The sequence below is a fragment of the Oenanthe melanoleuca genome, chromosome 4 (assembly GCF_029582105.1).
Source record: "Oenanthe melanoleuca isolate GR-GAL-2019-014 chromosome 4, OMel1.0, whole genome shotgun sequence".
NCBI lineage: Eukaryota > Metazoa > Chordata > Aves > Passeriformes > Muscicapidae > Oenanthe > Oenanthe melanoleuca.
Window position 1 is genome coordinate 46,923,816 of NC_079337.1, and position 19,353 is coordinate 46,943,168.

The following is a 19,353-nucleotide window of genomic DNA, read 5'->3' on the forward strand; positions in this document are numbered from 1 at the left end:
CTGCAGTACATCCTGCCAACTGCTACAGAATTCCATACACTGAATATTAACAGTAACAGAATTTAAATATTTAAGTGCTAATAAACTATTCAAGCAACATAACAGTATCATTTAAGTGCTTGCATTTCATTAATTAGAAAATATTTTTAAGTTTGTGATGGCTTTTTCATTAGATCATTGTCAATTCCTGTAATTAATGTGACTGTTAGAATGCATCTGCAATGCTATTTTAGCTGTTGAACACCCAAGAGGTACAAGTATTCTTTCACTGAAAACTTCAGCACAGAATCCAAACACAGAATATTCTACACTAAAAATAATCTTGCCAGACTTCTCTCATTAAATGTTATTTTCTTGCTTTTTGTTGCTTATAGTGAGACTGAGCTGTAAAGTTCTTACCTTACTACAGGATCACTTTCCAGTAACTCGGTGAGCCGCTGCAGTTGTTCTGGTTCAATGGATCGTCCCAGGAGGGCTTCAGTGTTAGTGTAGATTAAAAATGCTGACACAGTTCCTAACAAAGTTCCAACACCTAGAGACCCCACACTGTCATAATACGGGTTTCCTAAACAAGATATATAAAATTAGTTTCATAGAGTACTTCTAAAACATAGCAGAGAATTCCAATTTCACATTGAAAAGAGTGCATGGTTTTGAGGGGTTTCCTGGCTTTTGCTTTTTAGTGAGATTTTTTTTTTTTTTGTTGGTGGAGTTTTTTTTAAGTTGGTCATTTATTTCACTTTTTTTTCCTTAATTCAGTGAATTTTTTTTTTCCTGCTGAAGAACATGATGAAGCTGGAACAAAACAATTTATCATAAAACAAAGCCTTAAGTCCCTCCTGTCCCTTGAACACTCCAGTCTCCAGCAGGACTAATAAATAAGTTAACACTTATCTGTGTGTGTTTCTATATATATTAGTAAACACAAATTTATACACAAAGTTATATACATTGAAACATAGGTAGCAGCATAAAATCCAGTGTTCTTTTATCAGTAACTCAAAAATTTGCAAATGTTAACCATTTCTGGAATACAGTATTTAATAAGTTCCAAACACATATGTTCAAACCTATAGAAATAGTACTATGTTTTTAAGCTGATGAAAGATACTAGAAATAAAATTTAAAATTCCCTCTATATAAAAAATGAAACTTGCAATTACATCATTAGAAACAAGAAACAAAATTCCAATATTTATTCTCTTAAAACAAACCAATACTTAAAACGGGATGAATAAGTAATCCCTTATGAATAATAATCATCCCTCTTTAGAAAACTTAACTATGCAGCAAAGACTTTGAACCACTTGGCATACAGATCATCTTACCTTTAGTAAAAAAATAACTTAGTTTGTATGACAAAATAGCTCAAAAACTGCTTACAAAGTACAGGTATCAGAAATTAAGAGCAGAGACATATTTAAGTCAACCAATACAAACTAAATGCTCTGTGTTCATATGCATGGGGAAAAATCAACATTCTGCCAGCCCCTGTACAGAATTTTACCTGTTACAGAAGTCAGACCCATACAGGTAGCAGCTACAGCCACACTCAGAACTGCTGCTGCATCCTCCAGTAACACCACATTGGTACTAGGATCACGACTCTGCACAACTGCACATAGAACAAAAAAAAAAAAGTTGCTCTGAAAGCTTAGCTTTACTACTTTATGCAGATGACTTAAACTATACCAACAACAGCAATTTAAAAGAACAATTTATGCAATTATGTAAGTGTAAACTGAATTTTTGCATATGCTCACACTTCCAAAAGCAGTTATACATACACAGAAAAAGTCAAATCATGGAAGCTTATCAAAAACATTAGAAAAATTAAAAGGGGCATTTATCCTGAAAAATACATGCACTTAGCCACGTATATAAGTAGCACTCTTAAATCAACAGTTCTCACCTAATTTGTAAAATGTTATTTGTTAGTAGAATAGAAAACAGATCAATAAAGGGAAAAGGAAAAGGAAAAACAGAAAATTGTTTCTATCATTATGCAAACTCTAGTGAACAGATTCTATTTTAAACAACCACATACCTTACTGCTATAATGATACATACCATATTGATAAAATGAAAGACCCTTGGCTCGAGCACTCCTCCGAATTTCATTAATAGCAACAAGCAGGGTAGCTGAAACAACAAAGTTGTTGCTGAAAATTGCTAGAGGCAAAAGGACTTGTTTCCACTTTGAAAAGAGGGAACTTTTCATTATAATATCACAGTAACAGATCATCAAGAAAGCTCTGATTATTGGCATTTTGAATAAAGTATAGCTGCTTTCTTTTCTACAATGCGTGCCTCCCATACAAATAAGAACAGTTATATTCATTGATAGTTTAATTCCAAAAAGGCAATCCATGCCTAAATATATAAAATACATACATAAAAAAGTAAAGTTTTCACATGTTTCTTTTTGTTTGTTTACAAGTATTTGTAACAGAGCTCAAAACTTCACTGTGTAAGCAAGGATCAATCATTACTGTAATTACTGACATTGTAATCTTAAGAGATTACAAATACTTAAATAGAAACTTGAAACTGCATACCTCCTTCAGATACCAATGACCCAGCTAAAATGCAATATGCCTGTATGGAAAAAAAAAAAAAAAGAATCAGATATGATACTATATTATATTCATATTTCTACAGATCTCTACACCACAGGCTATCCAAACATAGCGCTCCAGAACCACATTACCCACTGTGCCATGTAATTGTCCCTAAACAGAAGGAAACCAATAATAATTGAATCATGCAATGTATTCCAAACAGGAAAGGAGGACCTCTAGGAGGGGGGGGATACGAAAGGAAGATGCAGGGTTTAGAGAACAGCTTATTTTGCTGCAAAATCAACTACAGTTTAAAGATTTCTTTTCCTTAAAACACATTTTCATTAAGAATGGTCTGAGTTAATTGTGCTGGGATTCAAACCAACTTAGGAAGTGAATTTTGGACTATGCCACTATTTTTTATTAAGTTACTGGTGTTAAATACAATACAAAACAAGATTAGCTTACCCAGAGGAGAGATTCTACAGGATGAGGGTGGAGTAAACCTATGATCCCATGATACCAAGAAAGTCCTGCACCCATCATGAAAATGCCTACTCCACTAATCAGGGAGGCAATATAGCGCATATTTGTGAAACCATACCTAGGAGAAAGGAAAGAAAATTATTTTAGGAATATAAGATACTACATCTCCACAAACAAATCTCAAAGTCTGCCATTAATTTTTACTTGTCCCAAATTATCATCATATGGCTTGGCATCTATTTAAGACAAAGCTGCTAAATCAAATCTAATCCAAGGCGGGGGAAAAAACCTACTTGAAAAAGGATACCTAATACATGCAAAGAAATCAAGCATAAATATTTTTCTAACTTGCTTTTAAACAGCTGAATTAGCTCTTGTACCGTGACCAAGGATTTTATTTTACAACTGAAAAAAACCCACAAAATAAACAACATGTGTGTCATTTCTAGTGAAATGCTACTTCTAAATGAGGACTCTAGTTTTGTGAGCAACCATTCTACATAACTCAAAGCTAATTTAAAGGGAATAAAATGTATACATCTCTCAGTAGTTCAGCTACCTACAAACATTGAACACTTGCAGTTTTTAAGTGCAGTGGAGGAATTAAAGCAATATTAAAATTTTGTGTTTATTCCATTTTTTGGTTTTAACTCCATCTACAAACAGTGCATTTATTTTGTCTATATTGAGGAAGAAGAGAAAGAAGTGAGAGAGAAAAACAAGACACAACAAATACTTGCACTAATATAGGATTTAAATTTTTCAAATATTTTTGATGCTGTTAATGAAAAAAAGCATAATTTATTCCCTAATTTAGATGTATTTTCGAACTAGTGCTTAAAGAATTAATGACTTGTCCATAAAACAGGTTGACACTGAGAAAATATCATGGAGAGTACAGCTTGTAACTTTCACAAACTTGTAAGAACTTATCAAGTAATATCCCTGTTATTAGATACAAAGAGTTATGTCAAACACAACTCCTTATGGTACAAGTACCTTGCTTGCATAAAAGTACTTTGTTGAAAAAAGGAAGAGGACAGTAATTTTTATTTTAAAAAAAATCCTGTGATTCACATGCACAGTGTTTAAAAAGTAGATCTATTAGCTGCAAGAGGCAGAAGAGGCCAGAACAACTTAAAGAAATAATATAAATTAAAATAAAACATAGCAAACGTGTTCCAGAACAAAACCCAAAAAAACTCAACACATGCACCAAGCCACTGAAACTACAACTCCTGGAGCTTGAAAGAAAATCCTTTTTTTATTTTATCTGTTGTGAAAACAGAAACAATACATTTCAGCAAATTAAAAAGGTGATGCACAAGCAAGAACTGATCTTACTCCTATACATAGTTACAAAATCTTTATTTACTCAAAAAGCTTACGGATGACTAGGGTCAGGTGTCCTTGCAGACTGACTGATGCCCAAAGCTAGCAATGCCTATTTAAGACAAGAGGTTAAAAAAAAAAATTAGAAACATTCTGTATCAACTGAATTTGAAAGCTAAAGGCAGATGGCATTTGTTGAACTGCATATATGCTTTGCTACTGGTATCTTATTAGAGCTGGAATATAACCCTCAAAAATTGTCATCTAAACCTACCACTCCCAAAAAATTGTTAGTTATACTTACATATATAAAATATACACAATTATACGGTGTATATATATAATTACTGTTAATTATAATTTTAGAATCGCAACTGAAAATGAACATTACATGCAATCACAAGTGCTGTTGCTGTGCTTCAGTGTAAAGGAATGAAGTTGCTCAGGGAACAAAGCTATTTAAATAAATCCCTCTCTGAAGAGAAATTATACTGAGACTGGGGTAGTATGGTGATGACAATATTTAAAGCAGCAACTTTACACTGCATATTTTAAATCATAACTTTTCAGCATATTTTGAAGGAAGGAATAATCTCTTGCTATCTAAATTGCCTATCTGTGATATATTTAATTAGGCATGTATTAAGTTGTTGATGCAGTAAGTTGTAAATCTAGACCGGAATGTTGCAAATCACGCTTTTTGTTAAACACTATGGATAGTGAAACATAATAACAAGTATTAAAATACAAAAACTTTAGTCTTAGCGACAGCAAGCTACTCTGAGACAGCAAGGTTTCTTCTGTGGTTTTCTCAAAACCACACACTCAATTATTTGAAAAAACAAAACAAACACTCCACATTTCAGTGGAACATTCAATTTTGATATTTAAGAAACAGAATAGGTCTTCAATACATATAATATCACTATCAAACTTGGTTCACCTATATATTAACACACTTGGCCAAGTCAAAAATCACACTTTAAGGCTGGCCTCTCCATAAATTTAAGTATTATCAGTTGAATTAGGAGCACCCTCACTTTACATCTGGAACAGCTGAAAGGTTGTGTGAAACCATCAAACAAAATGCGAGTTGTCAGCTCAGTCTTTCTGGACGGAGAAGCATAATGGGTCCAAATCAAACAAAAAGTTTTCCAAAACTGTGTTAATAGACTTTTTGAGATATTCAGTCTGTTCTAAGGTTCCACAGATTCCTCAAATTTGGAGGAGCATAAGACTGCTGCATTTTATGGGTTACAAGCTACCCAAGGACTCCTCTTGCTGGAGCTGCAGGAGCCTTTCCTTCAACCCTTCTTTAAGGGTTGATATATTTTCCCCCTGAAGCCTTGCAATGTCATTTCAAGGTCTCACAACATATGCTTCAAGCACACTATAGAAAACAGTGGAAAAAGCAATATTAATTTTATCCCTGCATATTAGTATTACATGTTTAATTCTGAGCCTGCCACTCCACTTCTCTACTACTACTACTACTTGTGCTGTGAGAGGCTGATAGGTAATCTAGGAATAGAAAAAGAAAACAAAATGCTCATATTCCAATCATTATTCTACCTAAAGATGAGCAAGTAACAAAGTCTGATAATAACAAAGTAATAACTGACAGGAGAAGCATTTCAAGTTAACATTTAACCAAAATATCCACCAAAATCATTTTAGTTTCAAGTACCACTCATAAACCATGAAGTATGTGACTACAGTTCTTACTGCAACTCCCCTCTTCCAACTTATTTCTAAAAGACTTCAAAATCTACATTCTGACTTCTCATTCTTACATTAATACAAATTAAAAAGCACCCTACTTTTTGCACTACAACTGCTGGAGTATGTGTCTTTATTCCCAGTTTTACTACAAGTACTAACTTTAGCAGAATAGAAAAAAATACTCACCTGGTTACATGTGTCTGCTAAAGAGTGTATGGCTTCTGAAAACATACTTGCAGAACCCGTGTAAACCCAAGCAAGTAGCTTAAAGAAAAAATTCAATCCATTTCTGAAAAGAGAAGAAATAACAATATTTGATGTTTAATATTTTCAGCAAAATCAGAAGTGCTCTACAATCATACATTATCTGCAAGAAAGAAGCAAACTCAAATATAATTTTAATTATTAGAGAGCTGTACAGACATAATTCATAGAGATTTTCATCATAGTTTCTGTGAAAAAAGGTCCTTTCAGCTAACCTTGATAAAGATACACAATTTATTTTTCAGAAATCATTAACTTCTAAGCAGTCCTAAATAAGTTACACTTCCTGAAAACTACAATCACACTCACTACTCAGAACTAATTTTCTACCAGCAGGAAAATATAACTCTTAACAACTTCCTTTTCTATTTTTTCAATCCTTTGCCCCCTACACATCCTCTCCCAATACTACAGTGCAAGGTTCCCTACTTCATCTTCAGTCTGAGCCATTCTCAGTTGGATACAAATGTGAGACAACAGACAGGAAGACAAGGCTGTCACTAGATTACGCTGTAAAATTATCTATGAAACTTCTCCATTAAGATGTTCAGTGTGAATTGTGAAGATATTTTTACAGCTACAGGTTTACTGGAGTAAACATTGTCTTATGTTGCACAAAGGTAACTATTAACACCAAAGTCCAAGTCCTACTTCAAACATTATCAGAATCAGGAGGTTAATTGCTACAAACATATTGCACAGAAAATTAGACCAGAGAATTATAATATCCTCCTCTATCATTTTTAACATGAGTTTCATTTATTGCCAGTTTTTAAGTATCTAAATAAATTGTTATAAGAAACTATTAACAACATCTTCTTGTGGCATATTTTAACATGTGCCAGACATTATATTCAAGTTAGATGAAGCAAACCCAGCAGATTCTGAGAACGAAGCTAAAATGCTCTGATTTGATTGGAAAAAAGGTTTTTACATCATTTTACATCAGTGACTAGCACTTCAGAAAGTATTTCCTCTATTGTACTGGACTGAACTAACTAATTTCTGACTAACCTTATTTCTATCTAGATGGAACTGAAAGTAGGAAATCTCAACAGAACACAAACCAAAGCTATTGGTAGTATTCCAGCGTAGCTGGATATACATACAGATCCATAGAACAACTCTGCTTTTGACTGAACCACATTTCACCCTCACGGGGGAAGCCTGAAGTTTGTTAAAAGTCTACCAAATAATTCCAACTGGAAAAGTTAAGACAGATTGATCCTTCTTGACACAAAGCCAAAAGATATTAAAAAGACCACAAACAAAGGAGCACTGATAATGGCCTTGACTTTAACCTCTGAAAAGTCATCAGATATTTGAGTTCCCAGAGTAGTTTGAACTTTTGAAACAGGCCCACAAAAAGACGACTGAGCACAATAACCATTTGTAGTTTGTCTACAAATGTCCTCTGGCCTGGCTACCAGGCATTCATGTATAAAAATACCCAATAATCAAAAGGTATTTATGAAAAAAATGCAATGTTTACAGCAATGCTCTGTCTACAAAGCAGGAGGAAAGGTCTACTTTCTCTGTAGGAGTGTAAGAAACAGAAGGAGGTAGAAATGACCACAACATCCCCAGTACTTTTTTTTTCCATTAGAAATATCCATGCTAAAAATTCTTACATGCTTTAAACTTAGAAGGGTCTGAAGAGATAGTAGTGGAATAGTCAGTAAAGAGGCAGGTTTTCAGTCAAATGAGCTTTGTATTTTTCTTCCCCAAATAAAAGAATATGGTTTTGCAGAAGCTCAAAGAGTTACTTCCTGCTCCCAACGTTTTTGTTTCCTGGGCTAAAAATTTTCCCCTTTCTATTATGCTCAGTTATATCAATAGTGTCTTAAAAAATAAATAGCTTTTATAAAAGAAAATGTATTTAAAAACTGCAAGGTTTCATAGCAAATGTTTTAGCCTTCATTTCCTGAGAGAAACTTAATACATTTCCTCCTATTTCATGACAGATAGTCTCTGTGACAATTTGCTTTACATTAGGATCATTAACTTATTTCATTCAAACTTGTAAAACATGTGAAAGGGTAAAAACCCCCAAAAACATCCCCTTTTCAATTAGAAAAGAAATAACAGCATAAAGAGAAAAGTGAATTCTTTTCTGTTGGTTATATGGAAAAATCTTTAAAATGTATGAAAAGCTTCCTCTCAAGAAGGAGCAAGAAAAGGAGACAACTTAAAATCCCTGCTTCTTCAGGTCCTTCAAAATTTTAGTTTTTACTTTAAGAAACTGTATAGTCTGATCAACTCCAAAAAATTTGTTCTTCTCTCATCAGAGATATATCCAATACCTGATGTCTATGTATTGATCAATGTATTCGCATAAACTCTCCCCTATCAAAAATAAGCAGATAACTCTCTTAACTTTAGTTACAGACATAGGTATCTTTATCTTAAATACACACCCTGTTCCTATTTCCAGGATAATATAAATAAATTGCTTATTACTTGCAAAAACAAAACTTTTTTTTTTTTTTTTTTTACTTACATGCAAATAGCTACCATTACCACCTTCCCTGGTCCCTTGAAAAACATAGCTGCTGTACTGGAGCGTGGCTACATAAAGAAATAAAGATTATTTAATAACTCAATCTTGATCTCATGAGACACCTACCATACAAACTATTAAATAAAAAACTTTGCACTGCTCTGTATTGTGAAAGTTCTTAAAGGCAACTAATTTACTACTGAGTGTTCAGCCAAACTGCAGTTGGTCTTATGTATTTCTACAGATGGTTGGCTATTAAAAAGACAAACATCCAATGAAGTCTCCAGCAGAGGCCACTGCAGTCATAAGGCCTAGAGCTTGCTAAGGAATCATTCTATACCCAAGCATCTGGATCTAGGGTGTGTGTCTGCTTAAGCAAAGAGGAAGGGCCAGCAGTGCATAGACATAAGCACTCCTCTTCCAGGCTCTTTTTTCTTAAAGAAACTTACTTAGATATTTTTTTTAATTAAAAATATATTTACAACACATAGTAATAGGTTATACTTTAAATAATGACTACAGCCACATTTTTATAAGAAGGCAACTGAAAAAAACCCTCTTACTGGTGGATTACAGTTACTGTAGGAACCCATTCAAGCTGTCATCTTAACATTTACTACTGCATAACAATCAGATATAGATCTAGTATATTACACTGCAAAAAAACATTCCAGTAATATTCAGTTACATAAATTTTCCTTCAAAAGGCATCATAACACATTTCACAACACTGTTCTAGCCAAGCACTTGAAAATGTCCTTACCTTAGTACTTCCAAAGAACTCCTTGTATTCCCACAACAGCCTTTGGTTTCTAAACAGATCTGTAGTACAAGATTCACATCATGAATATGTACTAGTAACCAGTAGTTTCAGGAATTGAAGTCTTTTTTTTATGCAGCAGCCAACTCCTAATAAGAGCTAGATGATCTGTGAAAGAATTCCTCTCTTGATGTTGTTAATCAGAAATACACGTTGATGTTGTTATGCAAAATGCCAAATACAATCTGTTATGATCCTATACATTGTTACCATTTCTGCCAACAAATGATAATACACAGAGGGAAAAACTCAAAATACACTTCTACAAATTCAGGCATTTTATTTATACCCAAAAATTATTCTTCAGGTCAATAAAAATTTTTAGGCTTCTGACTGCACTTTCAGTACATGTATAGATACCTTAACAGATGTCTGCAGTTCTAGCATTTTTTGACAGAGGGGTGTTCTAGTGGCACAACTGTTTCAAAAAACAAAAAATTACCTCTCACTTTAAGGTACACAACTGGACTAAGTATCTTGAAGGAGTATTGCCTCTTGTGTCATTCTAACTGACTAGACAGATCCAAATACATTACCAACTACTGATTTGGCTGTACAAGTTGATAATTGATAATACCAGCAAGGATAACAAAAATAACATTACACAAAAAAAAAAAAAAATACTATCTGGGAGTACTTCTCCCCTTCTGAAACACAAAGGCAAGCTGAATTCTTTTCAGAGGAAAAAAATGAGTAGGGGCTAGTATAAAGATTTGGATCAGTTCTAACTCTTTTCAAAATTCTCCATTAAAAAAACCCTGCATTGAAAATGTAAATTATCATCTAAGAACAAAAAGCCATCCCAAGAGTATGACTACAGATCTCCACTGAATGTATGGTCTTGCTGTATCACAAAGATGATAAATTGCAAGATAGTAACAGACTGTATCTGCATAGATAGCAACACTTTACCCTAAGACTATGCCATAAAACCTAGTCAGCAATTGCTAGTTCCAAATTTACAAGTTTTCAATAAAGTAACACTATCTTGTAGATTTCTAACAATCCTACTTTCTTGCTACATTTCAAGGAATTTGAAAATTCTACACTCACTTTCTCTGTACTTGATCTCCGCCTCTTTGCGTCGCTTTCTTTCTCTGGCAAGAGCCTCTGGACTACCCCAAACTTCAAGAGACCTGCATGAAGTAAAAGTAACTTAAAAATGTTTCTACTCAGGCAACTTTTTTATCAAGCATAAAATACTGCCCAATTTTAGATACACAATGTAATTATAATAATCAGGATATAAAATGTGTTCAGATAGGAAATGGGAAACATTATTGCCCTTTGACATTGCAAACTTGACTTTTAAAACTTTTCTCTCTCTCATATAATCCTTTTAAAATGTTCTTACTTTGCCTCTACATCCGATCTCAGGTACACCGTGAAAGTCTCAGTGTCATCGTGGGGACTTCGTCGTTTAATTTTTCTCAGCTGGTCTAAATCACTAAGGAAAGTGGACAAAGAGTTTAGTTGTAACAAAAGGATCATATTGTTCTCATTTGACTTTTATGTCTGGGTGATGATCCACAATTCTGATATTACTAATTTGTTGTACAAAAAAAGTGAAGTTTTCTACTTCAAACAGACCAGACAGACAACATGAAGTGATCTCTAGCAGACTATTGAAAAGTACTGTTTCACATCCAGAATTCCAAATCATGTCTTCATACCATGAAATACTACACACTGAAGACAAAGTATTAAAACACTAAATAATAAAACATCCAATGAATGATCTTTATGTAACTGATAATGTGCACAGATGCTAAACATGAGGCTACATGAATTAGCCTTCCTAAATGGGAATCAGAAGTCATGTGACAAGAAAATTTAAGAAATTTAATCCCAAAATTTGGCTCCCAGCACAAGCTACAAAAGGTTGAAGATAATAAAGCTACTTGGGGAAACACAAAATTTCCTGTGCTGAGCTACACTTTAGGGTATCTACACCATTATGTGAACATGGGAGGAATGAAAGTGTCTCCCCCCAACTAGATTTGCAGCCTCATAAATACAGATAAACTACTTTAAGAAGCAAGTACTGAAAAATTAAGTGCAAGTTCCTAGTTCATGTAAAACTAAGCAAGAACTAACTTCAGCCACTTACACTTACGTACACCACAAAAGCATTTAGAAAAAGTTGTTGTGCAAAATCACTCTACAATCACAATTACTTCTCATGCACACATGAACCAATAAAAAATAAAAAAAAAAAAAGTCAGAATTTAAATCTCAACTCAAACCCATCATACCTGGATTTAAGACAAAACTCATTTATTGCTCTGACTCCAGTGATGAAGTTATTTTGTGTGTATTTTGGTCCATACTCTCTTTTCTTAAGGACTGCTTTCACTTAAAAAAATAGATACACAAGTTAAGTTACTCATAGAGACTACAGCAGAAATTTCAAAAAGTAGTTCAATCTAGTGTCATGCTGTGATATCTCTTAGTGGAAATCTGAAAAACAATGCTTGTCAATGATACAGAAAATTGAGAATGAAGAGAAAGGTATCTTCCTCATTGTGGAAATGAGTTAGGGTAGAATAATTTACCTCCAAAAATGCTACTTACTAAGCTGTAGTTCAGGGTTCTCAAACCTAACTGCCACAGTCAGCTACTTCCCCAACTTTGATGTCAGAGATGATGCTTGGCTACATAAATAGCATTCAAATATGGCCATTTGGAAACCCTTGGTCTAACAACTGAAATAGCAACAGACTGCTTCATATCTATTTTTTCCAATAATCAAGTCCACTTTCTCCAGATAAGACTTTTGACCTTTGCAGAGCATACAGAAAAACGAGACAGACTGTATATGCAATTTTTCTTAACTATTACATTCAAAATTAGTACTCTTCACACTGGGCATTTATACAAATTAAATTAATTAACACACATTTACTAAGCCTAGAACTAAGGTTAGGCTGAAAATTTTTAAACACTCCCCATCTTTTACTTAAAATAAACCTACACCCAAATCGTATTAACCTTACTGAAAAACAACTTATAGATTTATCAAACCCTTACTAATTCCTCTTTCAGAAATACAGGTAAATTTCACTAAAATAAATCATACATTGTACATTGTATATATTGTACTGCAGCTGTATATTGCACATTATTTCAACAATCCTACCCTTAGTTCAAGTAACTGTATAAAACTGTAGTAAATGTGGAGAAAAAAAACTTATTTGGTGTTTCCAAGAGAAAGATGAACTCAACAAAAGATGATGTAAATAAAACACTTCAGAAAACACTTTTTTAAGATTAGTGAGCCTTTAAAAATGTTACTGTCTTTGTAACACTTAGAAACTTACTGATCCAAGTATTACTATGTCAGAGCAGCATTTTAAGATTAGGATTCCACTTCCTAGACACAAAAAAAATCTTTAACATAAGCATTTCTCCTTGCACATCTTTAATTAAGAGAGGGAAAACTCTTGCTGAAATATATATCTATTTTCACAATTATTTCCCAGAAATACCTTGCATTTTCTCCCTGCACACATACACTAAGAGACATTTACATGCCCCTGCACCATCGAGGATGAGAAGGCAGAGAAAAGCAGAAGATTAAGCCTGGGAAGAAGTGAAGGGTTAGAGGAAAGTGTTTTAAAATTTAGTTTTTATTTCTCTGTAGTCTGATTTGCTTGGCAATAAAATAACTCATTTTCCCCAAGTCCAATCTGTTTTGCCCATGACAGTAATCAGTGAATGATCTCTCCCTGTCCTTATCTCAACTCAGAAGTCTTTCATTACATTTTCTGTACCCTATCCAACTAAGGAGGGCAGTGATACCCCAGCTTGGGTGGGCACCTGGTGTCCAACCAGTGTCAAGCCCACCACACTACTACACACAAATGGGAATTTTACAGAACTCAGATTAGGCAGATGTGGTCAAAATATATTTAGAAGCAAGACTGATTAGATTAACTTAGTAATAAGAAAGAACAGAAGAAGACTTAGAAAAAGGAATGGGGAAGACCAAGTATTGAGCTTAGCCACAGTAGGTCTGTGGAGGACAGACTACAACAACACGTGAAAAAACAAATCAGTCTTTTCCTGATGAACTCTGCAGCTTAAATGAAAATTACAAACAAACACAGAAGAGTGAATAATTAGAAGAAATATTGCTATGTTTGATTTTTTTTCAGAGTCACTTTCAAGCGAATAGTACCAAACAAAGCTGGCACATAAGTATGTTTTAAAATGCTATTCACATAACTTGCTTACACAATTGAAGAGGAACTATAGTTTCCTTACACTTTTTTTTTAACTACTAGCAAACAGCATTAAAGTTCCAATACACTAAGTATTTCTTTACCTTTTACTTGGATTGGCTGTTTGGGTGAAGACTGCTTTTGGCCTGCATTAGTTGTATCTTGTCCTGTAAAATAAAATTAAAGCTCATTGTAAATACTAAAGCACCTACTTTTCTTTTCAGTAAAGAGTTTGACTGACATAACACTAGGATATATCTTAAAATTGCATTGCACCCTGACAATTAGAAAATGTATTTGCCAGATTTCCAACATTTAGAACTCTCAAAAGACTGAAACAAACAAACAAAAAAAAAAAGGTAAATATTTAATATAGCATTGATCAAAAAACTCCTAGCAGCTTGCAGAAGAACACCAATTTTCAACATATTTTCCAAAGCACTCCAAATTTTAAAAAATATATTTTAACTGTGCACTTTTGTTTGGGACAAGTTTTATGCAAAACTTTAGGTTAGTAAACATAATTAATAATAAATATAGCCTGTGGCTGCTATGTATCAAAGTGTTTCAGAGCTTCCAAGCTGAGATTCAATCTTAAGGGATGGAAGCTTCTTTGTTTACAAAAAGTTAGTTCCTTAAAACACAGAATATTGAAACTAAAATCCACAACTCATATGTAACAAGCTGGAGCTGGAACAAAAACAAAGTCTTTCAGCTGGTTTTGAAACTTAAGGATATGATTCTACTAAAAAAACCAGCAAAATATAATTCACAACAGTGAAATTAATCTTAATATTTGGAAAACGATAAATTCCAGTAATTTTAGTGAGCTTTCTACTTAGAAACCAGAAGTACTGCTTCAAAATTCAAACAAATATTGCATCCTTGTCTCATACATCTCAATATAGCTTTCAGAACAAAAACCTTATAGTTCTAGCATGTCAAACCAACATATCCACTCTTTTGTGCCCTACCACTTTTCAAAAAAACATGTACAACCATTTATATCATCAAACTAAATACTGCAAACACTATTTAACAAAAGATTGCATCACAAGACCTGGGGAGGGGGAGACAAAAATACTAAGATTACATCCATGCACAGAGATCTATGTACATCAAGAACCCTTTCAAATTTTACTACCTCAGCTTAGAGTCAGAAAAAAATCACAATGCACCATTGTGGAAAAAGGATACAGAATACTCCATTCACAGCCACTGTTTTTCAGACTAAGTAGAGGTTGATATGGTAACTTTCAAGACTGAACAATGTTTAAGAGTCACTTTTGTACTTCCAAACATCAGAATGTAATCCTCTTAGCTGGCTACAGTAACTAGCTTTTAAAGACTGTTGCAAGCTCCAGGAATTTACGAGTTACTAAAGAAGGAACAAATATCTGCTATCCTGATGAGGAAAAGGAAATTTTCTTCAGAAGACCACTCCATTATAGACAAAAGCAGAAAGAAAGAGAGCTTTCATTTCGAAAAGTGTCTGTTATCTCTTAAGCACAGTCTTCCAAACCTGTATCTCTGTGGTGCCACAGTTACTAAGCATCAAAAATAGAGGATGTTACAATGGAGCAAGGACAAGCCAGTTCTGAATTCCACGAGCACCTAACAAGCACAAGATCGACAATCGAACAGCAGGAAGGGTCAGGTTATGCACACTGTATCAAATGTTTAATGTGAATGCTGCAGTTCTAACAACTGTCAGATTAGAAAGCTCCAGCAGATGAAACAGCTCAGCCTTATTTACCAGTCATTTATAGCCTGGCCTTGAGATGCCATAATGCTCAATAGTGGCACTCATTCTATCTTTATCATTAATTCCTTTGACACAGACCAGAAATACTACCAAAAAATTCTAATAAACAAGCAAAGTGGTGAAAGATGAGTAATGCATTCAATTTCTTATCCCTTAAATTACTTAATCCCTTTCAACACCCACATTTTTCCATCAGCACTTTATATTTGATTACATTTAAACCCTTAAAATACCAGAATGACTGAGAGAAATAAATTTCAGCATTCCTGCTTATGCATTTGAATTTCCTATATAGATGTCCACAACCAAAAATACTAAGAACTCCGTAATATCATACAATAGAAAAAAAAACAAAACACCATATCAGTAAATATATTAAGCTTCTACATTTTTATAAATACTCTCTATTGTAGCTTAGTACTACCTGTTTCAGCTTTATGCAGGGTTTCTTCACGGGCTGATCCATTTGTATCTTGTGATCCAAGATCTTTCTTCTGACCATTGGAGGTATAAACTCTCACTTGACTCATCAACTGCACAGGCAGGCGATTACATGGTAGAATATAAGACAAACTCCCACTTTTCATTGAAACTTGCCATCCTAATAAGGGGAAGAACAAAAGCTGTTTCAGGCAGCTATTTTGGAAGGAAAAAGAAGGGAAAGTGGTCCTGGTCTGGCAGCGTAAGTTATGGGAAGTCAGCTTGTAAGCACTGACCCGTGCTTACTTTACCCATGCTATGAACCACAAAATGAGAGTAAATAGCATGCTTTCACTACTTCTCTTCAATCATCCACTTTTAAATTTCATTCTAACACTAGGGGGTTCTTCCCACACTCCAGTACGCATTTTTCCCAGACTTCTGGATGATCTTAAGGGTTAAAAAAAAAAAAACAAACCCAAAGCTATTTGACAAGATTGGTTTTCTGATACACTAAGTCTCATTCTACCCAAACTGCCTCAAAGTTTCTAAAAACCATATACTGATAAAAGAACAAATACAGACCACTACAAAACTATTAGCCAGTGTTACCATTTCATTTCACTCTGTACATCACAGCTTACCAATGAGGAAAAACTGAACTGCGTGCAAATTACACAGTTGCTACAGAAATCACGCAGAAAAGCACATGACACTGTACAAAACATTTTATAAGAAAGTGTCTTAAATTTTGCAGCTTTCACAACAGACAAATTACAAGATCAATATGCAAAAAGTCCTCTGAGAAACCACCTTGGGTAGGCAATCTTCCATTTCAAAAGATTAGCCAAAAGCAGAGTTGCAGTACAGACCAACCTGTATCAGCAATCAGTTTCTTTTAGGAAGCACTTTTGTAGAGAGGGTAAATAACACCTCCAACCAGAAATGCAGCAGGGAAACTGGCTGCTTTGGAAAGCAATCACTAAAAAATAAATACATTTTTTAAAATATTTAAGAGGTGACAGTAAATAAAGTCATACCAAGCATGACTACTTAAATATGAATAACACAGCTCTCACAAAAAAAAAAAAAAAAAAAAAAAAAAAATTATAGAATTGTCCTTTCCATAAAAGTCTCAACAGCTTTTTATTTTAGTCTTCTGCACCCCTGCATGTCTACATCCACTTACCTGAATCTTACTGAAGGAAAAATTTCCCCCAAAAAAGGATAGCTCTTACTAATAGTTGTCACAATGTGACAAAAGCTCTTAACGATAAACTCAGTTCACTGAACTTACTGATTACAAATTAATAAAACACTACAATAAACACGTGGCACAAGATGAGCAGTGTTGTTTCCTAAGCTCTGGTGACACTGGAGCTGCTGAAAAGGGAAAACTTAATCAGCACATTTAGAGGGCATTTTTCCTACTAATGCACGCACACACAAGAAACCCTTAGAGAAAAAAAGCATTTGCTGCAATTTAACCGTGCCTACACGAAAAGTGGCAAAACTGCTCAGAATTTAAATATTATCAGATCTGTGGCCTAAAGGAAAAGCGAGCGCTCGCTCCTCGGACCAACACAAACCCTGTGTGACGGCGTTACATTTTATGTAATTACTGCAAACTTCGGCCCCGGCACGGGCATGACGCGCCTGCCTCACGTCAGACGGGGCTGGCACAGCCCGGCCGAGACTCCCCGGCCCCACAAAACACCTGCACGTTCTCCTTCTTTTCACAGCCGCCGCTCAGAAAACAGCGGGCGCTCCCCGGCCCGCGGGCGCCCGCAGCCGGGAGCGGTGCCATGGCCTCGGGAGGGACCCCGGCCCGCCACGGCCGCCGCTCGCCGCGCCCCAGGCAAACGCGGAGCTCCCTCCGAGCGCCGGCCCCGCAGGACTCACCGTGGCAGGCGCGGGGCCGCGGCGCCGCCTGGCACCGCAGGTACAGGCGGTAGAGGCCGCGGCAGCCCCGCCGCTGGGCGGCCAGGGCCGGCATCATGGCGGCGGCCGCTCGGCAGCGGCCGGCGGGCGGGCGGCGATTCGCATCGGCGGCGGCCGGCGCGGCGGCGGCGGAGCCCCCTGGCCCCGGGCGGCGGCGGTGGCCAGAGGCCGGCGGTGGGCGGCGCCGCGGCTCCCGGATGTGCGGGGGCACCGCGGTGCCACCGCTGACTCACCCGCCCCGCCCGCCGCGCCTGCGCCGGGCCCGCCCGGGAGGCGGCTCGGCCCCGGGAGGCGGCTCGGCCTCGGGAGGCGGCCGGGCCCCGGGAGGCGGCTCGGCCCTGGGAGGCGGCCGGGCCCCGGGAGGTGGCTCTGCCCCGGGAGGCGGCCCGGCCCCGGGGAGCGGCAGGTCCGCGGGAGGTGGCTCGGCCCCGGGAGGCGGCTCGGCCCCGGGGAGCGGCAGGTCGCCGGGAAGCGGCAGGTCCGCGGGAGGTGGCTCTGCCCCGGGAGGCGGCCCGGCCCCGGGGAGCGGCAGGTCCGCGGGAGGTGGCTCTGCCCCGGGGAGCGGCCCCCGCTCTGTTACTGGGCCTGGTGAAGCCTTGGTACGTGCGGCTACGTGTAGCAAACGTACGCGCATAAAATTTATTAGCACAGGTGGGAATATTAGAGAATTTTTTTAATAGGGTCGCTTGACAAGACCTCCGAGATCATCGAGTTCCACCTATGACCGAACACCACCTCATTGTCTAGACCATGGCCCTAAGAGCCAAAGCCAGTCTTTCCTTTCACACCTCCAGTGACGATGTTCCAATGTCTAGTGACCCTTTCTATGAAGAAGTTTTTCCTGATGTCCAATCCAAGCTTCCCCTGGTACAGCTTCAGACTGTCTTCTCGTCCTGTCGCTGGTTACCTGGGAGAAGAGGCCGATCCCCACCTGGCTACAGCCTCCTTTCAGGCTGTTACACAGAGTGATAAGGTCTCCCCTGAGCCCCTTTTTCTCCAGGATAAATACCCAGCTTCCTCAAAAACTCCACGTAACACTTGTGGTCCAGACCCTCACCAGCTTCATTGCCTTTCTGTGAACACAATTACATTAAAGCACACACACCAAATCTGTTTGCATGATTTCTGTATGAAAATGTACTCCCCTAACCTAAGCCATCCCCTAAAATCAGTGCTGATAAAATAAGATTTTAAATTATGTTTTCTTCCAGGGAGAGTGCCTTGTGGCTGATCCTGTGCTCCAGGGTTGTAAGGGCTGCCTGTGCCCAGCTGTAACACCTCCTGCCCTGCTCAGGACCATGCCTGTAATCAGTCCCACT

General features: G+C 36.8%; 1 protein-coding gene across 2 annotated transcripts in view; it reads right to left on the bottom strand.

Moving 5' to 3' along the window:
* Positions 1-18,225, bottom strand: part of SLC30A9 (solute carrier family 30 member 9) — a 32,291-nt gene extending 14,066 nt beyond the window's left edge. Inside the window, exons 1-15 of one of the 2 annotated variants that reach the window (XM_056489572.1) lie at positions 17,996-18,225; positions 16,098-16,274; positions 14,013-14,075; positions 11,941-12,040; positions 11,040-11,132; positions 10,739-10,821; positions 9,629-9,687; positions 8,866-8,933; positions 6,288-6,390; positions 4,436-4,491; positions 3,030-3,165; positions 2,559-2,598; positions 2,071-2,142; positions 1,508-1,615; positions 400-565 (exon numbers count right to left, since the gene is read on the bottom strand). In XM_056489572.1, coding sequence (XP_056345547.1) covers positions 400-565; positions 1,508-1,615; positions 2,071-2,142; positions 2,559-2,598; positions 3,030-3,165; positions 4,436-4,491; positions 6,288-6,390; positions 8,866-8,933; positions 9,629-9,687; positions 10,739-10,821; positions 11,040-11,132; positions 11,941-12,040; positions 14,013-14,075; positions 16,098-16,274; positions 17,996-18,092 — 1,421 coding nt within the window. In that variant the 5' untranslated portion in view covers positions 18,093-18,225. Of the gene's footprint in view, positions 1-399; positions 566-1,507; positions 1,616-2,070; positions 2,143-2,558; positions 2,599-3,029; positions 3,166-4,435; positions 4,492-6,287; positions 6,391-8,865; positions 8,934-9,628; positions 9,688-10,738; positions 10,822-11,039; positions 11,133-11,940; positions 12,041-14,012; positions 14,076-16,097; positions 16,275-16,969; positions 17,035-17,995 lie in introns of those variants that run through there. The other variant, XM_056489571.1, reaches the window with a different exon arrangement.
* Between the last annotated feature and the right edge of the window lie 1,128 nt (positions 18,226-19,353).